The sequence below is a fragment of the Castor canadensis genome, chromosome 13 (genome assembly GCF_047511655.1).
Source record: "Castor canadensis chromosome 13, mCasCan1.hap1v2, whole genome shotgun sequence".
NCBI lineage: Eukaryota > Metazoa > Chordata > Mammalia > Rodentia > Castoridae > Castor > Castor canadensis.
This window is the reverse complement of record NC_133398.1, coordinates 31900048-31918363: the sequence shown is the minus strand read 5'-3', so window position 1 is coordinate 31918363 and position 18316 is coordinate 31900048. Positions and strand designations below refer to the sequence as shown.

At 38.7% G+C, this 18316-nt stretch overlaps 1 protein-coding gene across 4 annotated transcripts; it reads left to right on the top strand.

Moving 5' to 3' along the window:
* Positions 1–115: 115 nt before the first annotated feature.
* Znf189 (zinc finger protein 189) lies at positions 116–12957 on the top strand. Of its 4 annotated transcripts, none has more exons than XM_020179237.2 (3): positions 116–424; positions 1117–1198; positions 10257–12957. In XM_020179237.2, exons 1-3 carry the CDS (start codon positions 392–394, stop codon positions 11966–11968), a joined length of 1827 nt encoding a protein of 608 aa, XP_020034826.1. In that variant the 5' UTR covers positions 116–391; the 3' UTR covers positions 11969–12957. The 4 variants fall into 4 exon arrangements, with proteins under 4 accessions (XP_020034826.1, XP_020034824.1, XP_020034825.1 ...); XM_020179235.2 differs by having other exon boundaries at positions 1072–1198; XM_020179236.2 differs by having other exon boundaries at positions 118–424; positions 1114–1198.
* The last annotated feature ends 5359 nt before the right edge of the window (positions 12958–18316 follow it).

Genomic DNA, 18316 nt, shown 5'->3' with positions numbered 1-18316 from the left:
AGCCATTGCGGGCGGAGGCTGAGCCGCGGCGCGCTCTCGAGGCATGATGGGAGTTGTAGTTGAAGAGCGTCCCGGGAAGGTTCCGGGTGACGCCTTCTGGTCTGGGGGCGGGCGGTCAAAGCATTGCTTGGCTTTAAGGAGGAAGATCTGAAGGAGGCTCCAGCGAGGCCTGAAAGACTGCGCAACCGAATAGGGGAGGGGACTCCGGGTTCGGGGAAAACCTGGTAGTGTGTCGAATATGCTGCTGGGAATGTGACCGATAAGGGAAGGAGGCAGGACCTGGCTGGACCCAGCCAGGGAGCCTCGTCTTGGCTGGGCCTAATTTCCAGGAGCGGGTTAGGCCTCACCAGAGCCTCCTTTCCGTACGGCGCCCCTATTCTCTGACCTGGTGATGGCCTCCCCGAGTCCCCCGCTGGAGCCAAAGGTAAGTGGCCCCTTCCAGGGCTCACCGTTATACGGAGGTAGGTCACGCCACCACCTCTGCTCCTCCCATCTCCTGACCGCCAGCACTGTGCAAGGACCCCCGCCCCCGCTCCGGGGCTCGGGTTGCGGTTCACTTGCAAACTGCCCACAGCTTCTTTTCTTTCATGAGAGACTTGATACACCCACTGGTACACCCACTGGAGAATATTAGGAATGTCCCCACGCCAGCTCCCATTTGTGAGATCCTCCAGGTCTATGTCTTCTGTGCCTTTCATGATGCCTGACCCCAAGGTAGATGCTTAGAGAACCTGATGGAATTGAATAGAAGAGGGTGACAAGCTAGTGAGAATAGAAAATTGGACTTGTGCATTGAGGTAAGACAAGTTCAAAGAGGCTTTGGGCAGTTTACTAAAATTAAAATATTTAAGGTATGATTATCAAACCAAAAAAGCCTTATCCGTAGCCCTTTCACTTCCAAGAACAAGGATCCAGCCTACTTACCCTGTAGTTTGTTACAATCAGTTTCCAGAATTGGGCACCTTTTTGCCCTCTTAGTTACCATGTTCTTCCTACCCCACTGGGCCATGGTAAGTGATTACTTTGTCCTTGAGACAACAGAAACTGATTACAGAAATCGTACTATTTCAGGAGTTGCTGACATTTGAGGATGTGGCTGTGTTTTTTACCCAGGAGGAGTGGGATTATCTGGACCCAACTCAGAGAAGCCTGTATAAAGATGTCATGATGGAGAATTATGGAAACCTGGTTTCACTGGGTAAGACTGTCCTGTTTCTCTAACTAAAATATCTGAGAAGGTACTAGAAATCTGACCCAGAATGCTTGTACCAGTACTAGTACTAAAAGTGCTTTGTTCCAAAGTTCTGATTCAAGCCCTCTAGCCATCAATTGTTATCCTGACTTTCTTATCCCCACCTTCCTTGCAGTGGCCAAAATGCAAGCTTTTCTGGCTTCCTGTCTTCATAATCTCATTCCCATATTGCTTTGTACTTTCCCTCCTGGCACATCCTCCCACCGCTTTCCTCCCACCCCCTTTCACTATGCCTTCTGGAGCCCCTGTTCCTCTTCACACAATGTTCCTTACCCTTCCTGGCCTTAACTAGAACTTGGCACTTTTCCAGGGACACCACTTCTCTGGCAGTCCTTCAAGTGGGGGCTGCCTACTCTCCCATATCCTCCTCCTTCCCCATCCTTTGTCTCTAAGCTGGAAGGGAGAAGTTATTATTCTTCCAGTTCTTCAGTGTTCCCAAAGCATTCCTTTTCCACCTTGAAACAAAATCTCTCCTTTGAGGCTTCAGTAGTCTTTCTCTAGGCACTGAATTCCCTTTCACCATCATTCACCAACTTTTCCTTTGGTCCTTCACACATAACTTTATTGCTTGTTTCAGTCTTTTTCTCTTAACCCACGGCATCATTGACCCAGTTGATTCTTAAGCAATAATAGATCTTGATCATGTGGCCCTCAGGGACCTTGCTTTTCCATGTATATTTAGCTATTTATATCATTAATCATACCCTTAACTTTATCATAGCAGGCAAATCCGAAACCCTAATATCCTATTTTCTGACCACTTAATACAACAATATTTGCTGTATTTTGCTTGTGTATTGACTAACCAAAACACATATGCTTTCTGCCCCGTGGAGCTTAGTGCAACTTATCTTTCTCAGTCTCCTGCACCTTTTCATGGAAACCTGTGCATTCCCATCTCTTGATGTGTCTGCTTTTGCATCAGCCTGTCAGTCCTCTCCTGACCTTGCCTAACACAGCAGGAAAAATTCCAAAAGGATTGGTGTCCTGTTTTTTTGTTTTTTTTTTTTGTTATCCTTCTGGGTTTATACCTCAGCATTTGTTTTCATCCTTGATATACTTATTTCTCTGTTTCATTTAGTGATTTATTTCAAATTTAGTGTTTTCCATCACCCTATGGACCTCACCTTCTGTTTTACAAAGAAAATAGAGGCAACTAAGTGTGAATTGTCAACTCCTCTGCCCCTCATTCACACCCTTAAAGCTGCTTCCATCTTTTCTGCAGAATTTAGCATCAATCATGTTTTTGCTTTTTTTTCCTAATACCCTCCAGCCTCTATTCCTTCTCCCTTAGCCCCCATCGTCTCTCCCCCTCAACCCCCGTCATTTCTGTTGAACACCAACTTTTTAGTCATCTTCTTTTGAAGACCATGTAAGTAACATACCTGGAAAATCTCAAATAATGCATTAAGATCGCAAAGGCCTTTTCTTCCGAGTTAAATACTCCTTTCTCCCTAATACCTTGTCTCTTCTATCGTTTATTATATTATCCTGTAATCATTCTTTATTATTCTAATTCTCTAACCACAGTGATTGCCATGAAGACAGTAACTATATCTTTTTCATTTGATTTCTCCAGTACTTACCACATAGTCTTAAATTGTACACTTCTTAAATATTTCTGTGACTGAGTAAGTATAGTAAATTTAATACTATCTCTTAATTGGATTGTTGCCAGCCCTAAACTAGTCACTGGCCACCTGTCTCCCTTTCTTTTAATATATTCATTCTATCTACTGTTACCAAAGTGATTTTGTGTTAGCTAACTGCTTAAAACTTTGATTCTGAGTAGCTCAAGCAGTAGAGTGCCTGCCTAGCAAGTGCAAGCCCTGAATTCAAACCCCAGTACCGGGATATGTGGGGGGGGGGGGTTGGGGAGGACACCCCTGGTTTCGGTTAGCTTAAGGACAAAAAGAACAAAGCTAATTTCTTATCACATGAGGACTTCTCAAATATAGCTTTTTAAAAATCTCCTATTTCTTGCATACTGCTTTAATCTTCAGCCATATTAGCTGCTGGCTTTGATTTTTTGTTTGTTTGTTTTACACTATGGGTGTTTTGCACTTGGGGCCTTGCACTTTCTAGGTAGGCGCTATACCACTTGAACCATATCTCAAGTTCTGATTTTTTTTTTTTAATTATACCATAAGTGTCTGAGTCACATAGAACCAGACAGGTGCCAAACCTTCCTGCCCCTGGTACATGTAAATGACTACTATATGGACAAAAACATGACAGTAAGCCCATCCTTGATCTTGAGCTTTTAGGCTCTCTTCTTACATTTCAACTTAAATACAGCTTTCCATCATTTATTATTTTTCCTTCCATAGTTTTATCACCTCAGTAGACCCCACTTCCAATCTCTTGGCAAAAGCTCCCTTAATGAGAGGATATTATTACTCTGTTGATTCAGTGCAGTCTTCTCTATTTTATCCTATTTTATGACACAGCTCTCTTTCAGCTTTGTAGTTTTGGCTCTTCATTCATACTTTACCTTTCCATGTTGTTTTTTTTTCCTTTAAAAAATTAATAGCTACACTGATATAGCTGATAGCTTGGCTTCTTAGTTCTTAGGCCTTTGTAATTTTAATGACTTTTCAGTCTACTTGAGTCACTTGTCGGAATTGGGAATTACTGAATCTACATGACCTTCTTTGATTATATTCTGTCAATTATTACTTTACTCATTCATTCAATTAATCATCATCAAACTTTTGCTAGACTCTAGAAATTCTATTTCTTCCCCATTCTCCTATTCTGTTAACCAGGAAAACTGTTCATTTCCTATCTTGGATAGTGAGGTTGGCACCTCTGGCCCACAGGCCAAATCTGGCCCATAGCCTCTTTTTTAAATCAAGTTTTATTAAAATACAAAAGTGCCCATTCCTTTGTCGACTGTAATTAACTTTCATGCTACAATGGCAGAGAGCGTATAACTCACAAAGCAAAAAATATTTATCATCTGGCCCCTTTTAGGAAAAGTATACTAATGTTTGTTCTGTCCTAAAGTTCATCCACTTCTACTTTATCATCTCCTTCCCTTCTCTCTCTACCTCAGCTACCATTTTATTAGAACTGTTTGAAGATTATTAAAATTAACTCAAAACTAATTATGCAAACAAAGAGATTATTATGAGGAAACAGGGATATTTTTAGTATATATGAGCATGATTATAACTGAATATCAGAAAAGGACTGAAACCAGAATTGAATCAGTCTCAAGAAGTCAGAAATTATTCTGTCTTAGCTTAGACTGCTCTGTAAAATGCTATAAAATAGATGTTTCAGATAGCAGATATTTATCTCTTACTAGAGGATGGGAAACCTAAGATCAGGGTACTGGCAGACTCAGTCTGGTGAGGGCCCTCTTCCTCACTTGCAGATGGCAACCTCACTTTGTCTTTATGTGGCAGAGGAGAGCAGGAAGAATCTGCTTGTCTTTGTTTTTCTTATAAGGATCCTGTAACTCCATCATGGGGACCTCATCTAAACCTACCAAAGGTTTCACCTCCAAATACCATCAGAATGGGGCTCAGGATGTCAACACACAAATTTTTGGAGGGTACACAGCATTTATTCCATAACTTTCTGTTTGTTCCATTTGTTTTCCACTGGCAGAGTAATCTTTCTTCCTCATGTCCACATGCTTCTCTTCTTTTAGCCCCTGAATTGGTAGCTTACAGTTCTTCCCACGTTCCGATTAACATTTAACTATTTCAATTTCAGTTTTAGTCCACTGCCTTCTGTAAATAAATTAGCTGTGATCATAGTATGGGAAGATAGAAAAACGTGACATAAAATCACCAAGCCTAGATCTAATAGGTAGTCGTTTCAAGGCTGCTCTATTTACTTCTTCTGCCTTTATGTTAACCTATTTCTTTTTTGGGGGTGGTACTGTAGTTTGAACTCAGGGCCTCATGCTTGATAGCCAGTCACTCTACCACTTGAGCCACACTCCCAGCTGTTTTTTGCTTTAGTTATGGGTTTCAGGTTTTTGGCCCCAGCCAGTCTGTATCAGGATCTTCCTATCTATACCTCTTATGTAGCTGGGACCACCACTGTGCACTACCAAACCTGGTTTATTTATTGAGATCAAGTCTTGATAACTTTTTGCCTAGGTTGAACCACAATCCTGCTGATCTCTGCTTCCCACGTAACTAATTACAGGTGTGAGCTACCACATCCAGTCCTAAGAAAAGTTATTCTTTAGTATTTCTTTTTGGGGTATATTTAGCTATCCAGTTGTCTGCTTTCTTTCAGTCAAAATTTAGATTCATTTGTTCTTTTAATTAATTCATATGATTTTGATTGAAGTGTTAGTTTCATAGATTAGTTTGGGTCAGCCACTTGGTTGACTATTTTACTGTCCTTTTGACTTTGAGAAAAACAGTTACAGATTCTTTTTATAGCTCTTGTACATTTCTAATTTGTTTGCTTGTTTGTTTTGAATCAGGGTCTCATTGTGTTGCCCATGCTGGCCTTAAACTCCTGGATGCAATTCTCTTGCCTCAGCTTCCCGAGTAGCTGGGTCTACAGGTGTGCATCACCATGTCTGATTAAACCTTTACATTTCTTGTTACGTGTATTCTTAAGGTCTATATTTTTGTTACTACTGTAAAGAGCATATTTTATTTTTCTAAAGTTATTTACTTAATGGTTTTCTTGGTACTAAAAGCCAGTTTGTTTTGTTTTTTTTTCAGTGCTGGGGATCAAACTCAGGGCCTTACACATGCTAGGAGAGCACTTTACCACTGAGTTACACCTCAAGCCCCAGTTTTTTAATCTTGTTATTATTGTATTTTCATTTGCTTCAGGAAATTTAGGTAGATATTCATGTTATCTTTAAGGAATGATAATTTTGTCTTATTTCTTAGAGTAAAACTCCTGGAACAATACCTACTATATAAACATTATAATGACTTTCCCTTCTCACCAGGAATTTATAATTTACATATATAAGTGTATGTATACATATTATACATGTACATATATATACGTATACACATATACATATATATATGTATATATGTATAAGTGCAGTGTAGGGTTAGGATATAGGTCAGTGGTAGAGTGCTTGCTTAGCATGCACAAGGCCCTGAGTTTGATCACCAGCACTGAAGGAAAAAAAGTGCAGTATAACCTGGGGAAACTTCTTTCTATGGAGTTATGGATGATAATAAAAAATTAGTAATAAAAATAGAACAACTATACTTATCAAAGACTTTGCTGGGGAACTACAGCTTTGAATTGAATCTTAAAAAACCAATAGTTTGCCTGGTAAACAATGCTGAGAAACACTCAGTAAATGGAATATGCAAAGATACAGCATGATAGGGCTGGTGAAGTGACTCAGGTGGTAAGAGCGCCTGCCTAGCAAGTCTGAGACCCTGAATTCAAACTCGAGGGCCACCAAAAAAAAAGGTATGGCATGATAGATTATTACACGAGCAATTTACCTATATAAGGTATGATAGAATAGGTAGGTAGGTTGAACTAAGGCTTAGGGACCATGTCATGAAGAGTTCTGAGTATCATAGTAAAGAGCTGTGATTTTATCTTAAAGGAGATGTGGTGCTGCTGAATCTACAGGAGATGACAGAAATGTTTCATTTCTTAAACATTGCTCTGGAATCAGTAAGGCAAATGTAATGGGAAGGCAGTCTTAAAGCCCAGGGTCAAGGATTCTTAGATGGCTACATGAATAGAAGGGTTAAAAGAAGGTAGGCACTAGAAAGGAATCCATGCTTTTTGGCACTTGATTAACAATAAGAAAAGGGAAGAAATCTAGGACTTTAGGATAATGGATAGTGATACCTTTCAAGAGATGATGAGGTGGGGAAAGACGAGCAGATGATGATAGTAATTGCGAGCCCTTTGTGAGGCATCTAAGAGGATGAAGACAGCAAGTAAGGATATAAATCAGGGTAACAATTACATAAAATATTTGCCAAAGGAAAAGGAATAAATAAGGGAAATTTATTGGAAAGGGGGTCAAGAAATGGTGGTGACCAACAGTGTCAGATGCTGTTCAATGAAATAAGGACTGAGAAATGCCCATTGTGTGTATTTGAAGGTTGATGAGAAGTTTCTCTGTGTTCTAGGAAGAAACTAGATTTCATAATAGTTTACAGAACAGATTGCATGGGAAGAGGTTGAGTATGGTAAACAGGAAACAGAAAACTGTAGTGTTAAGATTCTTTTTTCAAAGTTAGGCTTTCATAAAAAGATTTCAGAATAAAAATTAAAGCGAGACATTTGTATGATGGAGTAAAGGTGTCAATGGAGAGTATATATTGAAAAAAGAAGAAAGAACAATTAAACAATTGCTCAGGTAAGTAGAATCAGGAGTGGGTGGATGGATTAATTTTAGATATGAACAACATATATCACCGTGTACTGTGGAAAATTTTGTAGTTTGGGTCAGGAAGTTGAGGGAGTTCTTTCATTCTTTGTTGATTATATGAAAGGAAATAATCCACTGAAAGTGATTTCAAGAGGAAATACTGTGAGTAGGCTAAGAAGAAATCAAGGTTCTCAGGTTTGCTTAGGGGAGTAAGAGAAGTGTTTTGGAGGGGTTGAGGTAGATAAAATAGCTTAATAATTGGTTTGAAGTAAATTACAAAAAATGTTCAAGATAACTCCACAGTCAAGGTGAATGGGAGATGGAGTAAAAAGAGGATTATGATTAAGGGACTTGGTTAGGGTCAAACATAAGTTTCATAGAGATTGAATCTTCTAGTGGAGTTTTCAAATAGGCAGCAAGAAATGGGAAATCAGGAATGAGGTTAGGGGCAGGCTTATATGTCCTCTAGGCCATATATGATAGGCCATTGTGCTATCTTCAACGTGTGTGAGATTTTTATTTCCCAGATACAATTTGGATGCTAGCTGGAAAAGAGGTGGTGAATCTTGGGTCTTATATCTTTAGCAGGTTGAGAATCATTTGTACTTGATCATTTGTGTGGTTTATAGTAGGTGAAGTCATAAACACCACAGAGTGCTTTTTGCTCTATTTCTTCCATGAACTCTGAGCATGTTCCTTTATACTTACTTTATTTTCTCTCTAGATCATAAACACCATGTCACTTCAAGCTTCTATTTTGTAAGCATTTTATCTCTTTGTGTAGATACTTAATATTTTATCATATTATTTTCCCAGTTTTATTGAACATCCATTCCATTTGATAGGGGACTTCATGTCTTATCTTGCAATCCTAGCTCATTACATAGTAACTCAAAAGGTTTTGACAGTAAATAAATTATGGTTAATGAATTAATTGTAGCTTCCCCTGGTCTTTGTTTTTTATTCTTCCTAGGATTCTCTTATGTGTTCCTTTCTGTCAGTTATTTGGTCTGTTCACATTCCAATAATGTTTTCTCATTCTAAATTTTCTTGAATCTACTGCTTTTTCTTCCCATGTTGTCCTTTCTTCCTTGATAATTCCACCTTTACTTATTTGCTTTGTTTACTCATGTTACCTTGTATAATTCACTTAATTTGGAAACCCTTCCTCCCAACTCTCCTTGCTCCTAATGTTTCATTCTGTCCCTCCTGAGTACTCTTTTTCATTGTTATTTTATTTTACCCCTGAACACTATTCATACACTTCTCCCCCAAAAAACTCATTTCATCAGATAAATAATATTAAATAATAATATTAAACTCCAGCACAGTGGTACATGCCTATAATTCCAACTTCTCTTCAGCAAGAGGACCTCACAAGCCCAGGAGTTTGAGGCCAACGTGGACTACATAGCAAGCCCTTGCCTTTAAAAAAGAATAATAAAGCCAGGCACAGTGACTCACACTATAATTCTAGCTATTCAGGAGGCAGAAGTTGGGAGAATCACAGTTCAGGGCCAGCCTTGACAAAAAGTTAGTGAGACTTCCTTATAATTAGGTCCTCCAATTTTATATAAACTTAGTCTGTAGCTTTTTAGGCTCTTCACTAGAGTTGGTTGTACATATAGAATACAAATAAGCCTCAAATTCTTTTAAATGTCTGGATTTTTCCACTAATACAAACTTTGGGGAACTGTTGTTCATGCATGCTTTCGCCATTAAACTGAAAAAGTCTTCAGCTTCTAGTTAATGTGAACCCTTTGTTTTTGTTGTTGTTTTTTTGATGGCACTGGGGTTTGAACTTAGGACTTCATGCTTGCTAGGCAAGCACTCTTACCTCTTGAGCCACAACTCCAGCCAACTCTTTGGTTTTTAGTATACTTGTAAAGAGGGAATATTAATATAATTTTTGCCTAAATCAAGCAGTCCCCTCTGAATGTTAATTTTTAGATGTTGAAATTTGGTGAACCATGCATCTGGGAAGTAAGATTGCAGTATGCTTAAATTTAAGTGTGATTTTTAAGGAAGAAATTCTGGGATTTGTTAGTATTGAAGCTGTCTTGAGAAATGGCTAATACTTTATATTTTTGATCAGCTGAATGGATACCAATGTCAGTGTGCACTGTGGACATTTTTTCTTAAAACTTGTTCATGTATTATTTTGGTCCATTTCTCTGTGGCAGTTGGTGTGACAAATCTTTTGGATTTATCTTAAAAAAAAAAGTTAGTGCAACTCCATCTCAACCAATAAGCAGAGCATAGTGGGACATGCCTGCCATCCCAGCTACCTGGGGGTATAAATGGAAGGATTGCAACTCAAGTTGGTGTGGCAAAAATTCAAGACCATATTCAAAACATAACTAAAACAAAAAGGACTGGGGGAGTGGCTCAAGTAGTAGAGTGCCTGCCTAGCAAGTGTGAGGCCCTGAGTTCAAACTCCAGTACTGCCAAACAAAAAAATAATAATGACATTTACATAGTTTATATTCTTTGCCAGGTAGTGTTCTAAATGGTTTATGTATATATATAAACTAATCCTCAGTTACATTTTATGGATATAGTAGATTAATTTAACTTGATTACTTTATTTAATGATAAGTTTCTCCTTATCATTAAGGAGCTTGGCTGATACTTGTATTTTTTTATTTATAAATATTCCAGATGTTTTGAACAGAGATAAGGATGAAGAGCCAATTGTAAAACAAGAAATTGAGGAAGAGGTGGAACCACAAAGTGTAATAGTTACAAGAATAAAAAGTGAAATCGACCAGGATCCCATAAGTAGAGAAACCTTTGAACTTGTTGGTAGGTTAGATAAACAGAGGGGAATCTTCTTATGGGAAATACCACGGGAATCTTTTACCCAAGAACAGAAAATGTTCAGAGGAAACTCTAACATTATCCATAAGAGATCAAACTCAGAAGAGAAATGCCATAAATGTGAAGAATGTGGAAAGGGTTTTGTCCGCAAGGCCCATTTCATTCAACATCAAAGGGTCCATACTGGTGAGAAACCTTTTCAATGCAATGAATGTGGGAAAAGTTTTAGTCGCAGTTCATTTGTTATTGAACATCAGAGAATTCACACTGGGGAAAGGCCCTATGAGTGTAATTACTGTGGAAAAACCTTTAGTGTGAGCTCAACCCTTATTAGACATCAGAGAATCCACACTGGAGAAAGACCTTATCAGTGTAATCAATGTAAACAGAGCTTCAGCCAGAGAAGGAGCCTTGTGAAACACCAAAGGATTCACACAGGTGAGAAACCCCATAAATGTAGTGACTGTGGGAAAGCCTTTAGTTGGAAATCACACCTGATTGAGCATCAGAGAACTCACACTGGTGAGAAACCATATCACTGTACCAAATGTAAGAAAAGCTTTAATCGAAATTCATTGCTTGTTGAGCATCAGAGAATTCACACTGGGGAAAGACCCCATAAATGTGGTGAATGTGGGAAAGCCTTTAGATTAAGTACATACCTTATACAACACCAAAAAATCCATACTGGTGAGAAGCCTTTTCTTTGTATTGAATGTGGAAAAAGCTTTAGTCGGAGCTCATTCCTTATTGAACATCAGAGAATCCACACTGGTGAACGACCTTATCAGTGTAAAGAGTGCGGGAAAAGTTTCAGTCAGCTTTGCAACCTTACTCGTCATCAGAGAATCCACACAGGAGACAAGCCTCATAAATGTGAGGAATGTGGAAAAGCCTTTAGCAGAAGCTCAGGTCTTATTCAGCATCAGAGAATCCATACCAGGGAGAAGACTTATCCATACAATGAAACTAAGGATAGTTTTGATCCAAACTGCAGTCTTGTTATACAGCCAGAAGTCTACCCTAAGGAAAAATCTTATAAATGTGATGAATGTGGGAAAACTTTTAGTGTTAGTGCTCATCTTGTACAACATCAAAGAATTCACACTGGTGAAAAGCCCTACCTGTGTACTGTTTGTGGGAAAAGCTTCAGTCGGAGCTCCTTTCTTATTGAGCATCAGAGAATCCACACTGGTGAGAGACCCTATCCATGTAGACAATGTGGTAAAAGCTTCAGTCAACTTTGTAATCTTATTCGACATCAGGGTGTTCATACAGGTAATAAACCCCATAAATGTGAAGAATGTGGTAAGGCCTTTAGCCGGAACTCAGGTCTTATTCAGCATCAGAGAATACACACAGGGGAGAAACCTTATAAGTGTGAAAAGTGTGACAAAAGTTTCAGTCAACAGCGCAGCCTTGTCAACCATCAAAAGATCCATGCAGAAGTGAAAACTCAACAAATCCATGAATGTGATGCTTGTGGTGAAGCCTTCAATTGCCATATTGCTTTAATTCAGCATCAAAACTTGCATACTGCATGGATGCAGTAAATGTAGAGAATTGTGTAGGTGAAGTTAGATTTGAGACTAGTTACCCAAATGCAGTAGTAGTACGGCTCAACATGGGTCATATTTGGTGATAAAGTCTCCTTGGCCTCAGGCAAATGGTTTCTAAACATGCTTTGATGAATAGTGGACAACTTTCCATGGGCAGTTGACTTCCAGTTACTCTTTGCTTTCATAATCATGGTGAAAGATTACTTAATTTAAGCATCTTTCTTTAATCTTTCAGCAGAGCTGAAAGGTGCAGAGCATGTGGGAAGCTCTGAAGGACAAAGTTGAATTAGTGCAAGGAAACAGGAAAGCTGATGTTTAAAAAAACTTAGAAAAAAGTTAACCATCTCATACAGTGGTCCTTTCAGATCCATGATAATGTTTGGCTATGCATGCCAAAGCCCAGTGATTAGACATATGTAAGTTGTCAAACAGCTCTGTTGTTTTCGAAACCAGTATACGAAGTTTTTGTTGTTAAACTTTAAGAAAGTCAGTTGTTTGGGATGTGAATTAATGAAAGGCAGCCCCAGTGCCTGGTGGTTCCCAGATCTGTGAAATGAGTGAACCATTAACTTCACATGTAAAGATCATGTGAGTGACGAACAAACCTACAAAGGTGTTACCAAGGAATCTTTGGGAGTGCCTTTTTCTCCCCAAGGTGGGCCCCCAAAAGGTAGGAAAAGATACTGTTCTTTTTTGCCCTCCCATCTGTGGAAGATGTTTGTAATACTACATGAATAAGCTTATTCCTGCACAACCAGGAGCATGTGAAAGTATACGTATTTTGATTACCAAGAATTGGAAATAAAGATACCTGGAATTTAAGCTAGGAAGCTGACATATTTTGGTATTGCTTTGGGTTTTATGGGTAATTAGATTTTGCATGCAATTTTAAACTACTTATTTCTGGTTCTAGGGCTTCCCTCAATGGTTGTTATAAACCTATTAACACAGTGTTTTAATTATTAAAACCTGTTTTGATTTTTGCTTTGTGTAAGAGTTCTTTGTTACTTTAATGTAAAATCAGACCTTATACATTGGTGTGTTTTAAGAATTAGAATCAAAGATTTTTATTTTAGGAAATCAGAAGGACTTTTTTTAGGAAATTACTCTCATTCTGTGGCTAGTTAACATTTTCTGGAGTAGTTCAAAATAAGACTAAGTCCAGGTTCTTTATTTTTCCGAGTATGTATTTCCAAACCTCTAGAAGCCCATGATTGTAACTTGCTAATAGTTTGAGCAAATGATCTCTTTTTCCTATATCCTGCCAGACTAAAAATAGCCTCCAAATCAGCTTATCTCTGATTATCATTTGTGCTTGTGATTGTGTGCACGCATATAAATGTGGAAGTACATACATGTATAGAAGTAGACCTATCTTTGTGCACTCCCTTAATTCAAATAAGGTACTCATAGTTAGTATACAATTAAGGTTTCAAAACAAAGTTTGGGGCTGGAGGTGTAGCTCAAGTGGTAGAGTGCCTGCTTTGCAAGCGTGAAGTCCTGAGTTCAAACCCCAGTTCCACCAAAAAAAAAAACAAAAGAAAAGAAAAAATTTTGTAGCTCAATGAAAGGTATAAAAATAAAGTGCACCTGATTCAATAAAATTATCCTTCTGCCCTAATTTTATTTATTTTTACAAGTGGTTCCCAGATCAGGGTCTCAACTAATAATGAGGTTCTTAGACCTGTTTTCAGAATTTCAGAAACATTATACGAAGAGTGTTTTCACTTCTGAAGGCGCACTAAGACATACATTTCTTTGCCATTCACTGGAATTAATCAGTTAAATGTATGGTTGTCTTGGTTAGCAGAAACTCTGGCCTTTTTTTTTAATACCTCATCATAATTTGGGGGCCATAATTGTATGAAATATTCCTACTAGAATTACATAATTTTTAACATCCTTGGATGTGAATCTGGAGAGGCGACTGAAAACTCCAGTAGCAGTACACAATTCTTAACTATATATACAACTCATTGCTTATTAAAAACATAGCTTAGAACAAGTTATGTGTTCATCTCTCCCAAGAAAATGATAGAAACATGTAGAAGGCTATAGGGAGGGAAATGAGCCTAGAAGAGGAGAGAAGGAAAAATTAAGTCTTTCAAGAGGATCTGCTTAACATGAGACTAAAAGGTGAGTATCAGGAAGCATGAGATCGTGTCTGAAGATGGTGAGTTCCAAGAAACACTTGTAGCTACAGAGTGAACTCCTGGTTTCCTGATGACTCAGGAACATGGCAGGAGGTAAGGTAGCCCTAATAAAGGCAGTTCAAGAACATTGTCATGCTCAGGAGAGTATTCTGCTAAAGGTTCTGTGATATTTCCTTTGTTTTTAAGTAGGGTGTGTGTATTTTAAGGGCCCATGATTGTACAGCTCTGAATTTTCACAACCAAAAAAGCACCTATATAACCACTCAGCTTAAGAAACAATTTCACTAGTACCCATTATGCACCTTTCTAAATACTATATACACAACATCCTGAGGTGTCTCCCTTTTTATGCAACAAGAGGCATGGAGGTGAATGGGAGGGAAAAGATTTGGGACCATAGTTCTTGACCTTTGTTAGGTCAAGATGTTTCAATCACCTGTGGTTTTCTTGCAAGAACCTCAACAGGCTCTTAAAATTGAGAGATTATTGTGCTTAGCCTAAGGTTGTGGGAATGTGCAGAGATGGTTTTGAGAAATATTTGTAAACAGTGAGACAGTGTTGGTTAGAAGAGAACGAGAAAGAGAAAGGTTTAGAGTGGGTTTGGGTGATTGATGATTTTATCCACTGAGATGAGGTAAAAATATACTTGGTATAGAATTAGGAGATCACTGAAGTTTTGACAATGTTGGTTTGTTGTGAGTGTTTGGTCTGTCCATGAGACAGTAAAAAGATGTCCAGAGGCAATTTGAAATAAAGATAATGGATTTCACAGAAGACATCTGGAGTAGACAATTTAGAAATTCAGTAGTGCTTAGAAGTGGATTAAGTTTTAGGAAAGATAAAGCAAGAAAAGCAGTTCAGAAATGAATCCTAAGGACTTTTCTTATTCAGTGAATGTGTAAGATGAAGAGGCGACAAAGGGAGAAACAGCCAGAAGCATGGAAGACCCAGCAAGTAATGACAGCTGCTACAGGAAGGTGATGTGGAAGAGGGCTGCAAAGAGGTCAAGGAAGGGCTGACCATTAGAAGGTCTATAATGAGTTTCTATAAGAACAGCTTTGGGAGTTGAGAAGAGCCCATTTTCAAAGGTGTAAGTAGTTTCTGGAGAGTATTGATCATCAGCTCCCAAATATTGCCAGTTCAACTGAAAAGCACTAGTACTACACTGAAGTGATAAGAATAAGGACAACGTAGCATCTTTGTAAAGCTAAGTTGATTAAAGATCTTTGTTCTGAAATTGTGCCCCGTTTTAAGTAAGAAGGTCCTTTTGGGGCTAGTAGAGAGGCTCAAGTGGTAGAGTGCCTGCCTAGCAAGCGTGAGGCCCTGAGTTCAAACCACAATACTGCAAAAAAGTCCCTTTTATGAAATAATAGAGATGGGGAGTGAGGGACAAACATTGTTAAGTATGTCTTAGTTGAAAAAAAACGCGGCAATCTTTTATTGGTTATTCTTTTTACCCACTTAATTTCACTGGCCTGCAAAAGTCAGATTACTTGTCCAAATAGACAGTCGTACCACATTCCCAATAAGTGTATGCAATCACTATTTGTCAATTAAAAAGAGGGCTGTAGGTTTAAGGAAAAAAGTGTTTTTGGGGGTGACTGGGGTTTGATCTCAGGGTTTCGCGCTTCCAAGGCAGGTGCTCTACCCCTTGAAGCATACCTTTAGTTCAATATTTTTCTGTTCTGAAAAGAGCCAGTTGAACCAGAGATTGAGGATAAAGAGCAGGATAAAGAATTAATTTAAATTGTTGGATGACTTAATCCTAATATCAATGGTCTTTGCATTTGGGAACCATTCCTCCAGTTTGAGAGGAAAAGAAAGAGGGAGTGTCTTGCTGGGAAAGGTAAAGAATTCACCTGAAATGACCCAGTTTGTACAAATAAGCAAATTACATCTTGAGAATCAGGGAAGAAAGGGGTGGCACTGTTCAGGGAAGAGTAGGGGCCTTGTCAATAGTACAGATATGAAGCAGATAGGAAAAATAGAAGAAGGATGAAAACAAAAACTTAGTGACAGCTTGTAATGGTTTTGTTTAGAGCCCAGATTACTATGAGTGCAGGAGCTATGAATTTGATGGAATTATTCAAATAATGGGGATCGAACTGAGGACCTCATTCATGCTAGGCAAACACTCATCCACTGAGCTACATCCCCAATGCCAAATTCCACATAAAATAATTTTGAAAGTAATTACGGTTAAAGTAAAAGGAGTCATGACAAAAAGAATGGATCCACTATCTATTTTTAATGAGTGACACATTCATCTGTCTTCCTAAAGAAGGATGTTATCAGGGGCCTACACATACCCAGTTGAGCACAGTATTTGCTTGCAGAATAAATTTCAACTTTAAAAAATAATGTAGTCCTGCCAGGCACCAGTGGCTGATGCCTATAATCCTAGCTTCTCCAGAGGCACAGATCAGGAGGATTGCAGTTTGAAGCCGGCCCGGGGAAAATAGTTCTGAAGAGACCCTATCTCTAAAATATTCAACACAAAAAAGTGCTGACAGAGTGGCTCAATGGTAGAGCACCTACCTAGCAAGCATGAGTCCCTGAGTTCAAACCCCAACACTTAATACTACCAAATAATCATCATCTAGTCCAGATATTCTAACCAATTTTTACAAGGTACTGTTCCAAATCAGTATCCAATACCTGGCATTTCTTCTCTGCCTCCAGAACTGCTTTGTAGCCTTGGATGGATGTTGAGGGTGGGTTGACTGGTTTCTTTTTAAAATTGAGGCCATCTCTATAACTATGACAGATGAACAGAAAAAAGACAAATTTACTGCACAAGTGGTATAAGTTCACATGTGTTTTTAAAGCACCTGCCACTTGCTATGTTATTTAAGTATTAATTGTGCAATTGTGTCAAGCAGCCCTTTGTCTTGAAGGAGACTTGACGAATAGATAGTAAGCCATATGTATTGTATACAGTAAAAGACTGGGGGGAAATCACCCAACTTTCCAAAATACTGAGTTTTTAACAAATAAAACATGGTATAGACTATGCCTGTGTTGTTTCCCATCCAGGAGCCATGCTGTCAAGGACAGGTTTCTCATGTAGGTCTAATGTAAGGTAAATCTTGGTATCACATGACAACCCATGCATCCCTAGGTCTGAGAAGGGCACTCTTGACTTCCTCAGTAAATTCTCCCATGTTGAAACTGGGGGAACGCAAGGGAAATTTGAAAGTGGCTTCAGGAATATGCCTTGACCTTGAGTACCTTAGGAGAGGAGAATAGATTACTCTAACATCTGAGACCTTGTGCTACAGCCTCACCAAACCCTGGCTGTTTTGAAATGCCAGAAGAATTAGTGGTATGTTTAGAATGTGCCTATTTTGTATGTGCCACAACATCCAAAGGGCTGAATCTGCATGTATGTAAGTCCCTTTTTGAGAATGAGGTGAAGAATTTTGAGCTTTGATTTGTTAGCCCATCAAGCTGCAATGAAACAGAGACTGTTAGAGTGGTAAGTGGCTGTGCTACATAAGGAGGATTGTTTTGTGGTTTTCCCAATCTAAAAATTCTTCTCACCTGCCCCACCACAAACAGGCCATACCCTGTGATGAATTACTATTGTAGACATTTAGCTGGTTCTCATTTGCCCGGATCATTTACTTTCTAAACAGTAATTTTTAGCAATATTCTTTTGTTACTGTTTTGAGACAGGGTCTCACTATGGAGCCCAGGCTGACCTTGTCTCAACCTCTTGTGTGCTGGGATTACAGGTGTGAACCACCACACCAGTAGTGCAAAAAAAAATTTTTTAAAGGACTTAGGAAATTGAGCATTGCTACCATTGCATGAGCCCTCCAGGGTCTATCGTTACCTCTAGACACGTAGTAAATTTTGTTCTAAGGGGAAGGGACAGGTCCACCATTCTTTTATCCATGTGTGTTTTGAAAATCAGAATTTTTTAGAATTTGTAAAGTAAATATGTTTGTGCTATGTATTACGTAACTGTCTCTTCAGGGTTATAGGCAGCACCTGTGATCAAACACACCAATATCTGCATTCCGTGAAATGGAACAATGCTGACAAATAACTGAGGTGACAGATATATATATATATATAACTGAGATGACAGATTTTGCCACCAAATAATTTGCTGTAAAGCTTATGAGAAACTGTTTCACTTTTAGATTGTGAATAAGGAATTTTGAACCTGTTACTGATATAA

Bases quoted from the DNA above. Each gene is read 5' to 3' on its own strand.
- Znf189 (XM_020179235.2), top strand. From the start codon at position 392: ATGGCCTCCCCGAGTCCCCCGCTGGAGCCAAAG. The intron at 425-1,071 runs GTAAGTGGCCCC...GTACTATTTCAG, and splicing joins GTCCCCCGCTGGAGCCAAAG to GAGTTGCTGACATTTGAGGA. The intron at 1,199-10,256 runs GTAAGACTGTCC...TAAATATTCCAG, and splicing joins TGGAAACCTGGTTTCACTGG to ATGTTTTGAACAGAGATAAG.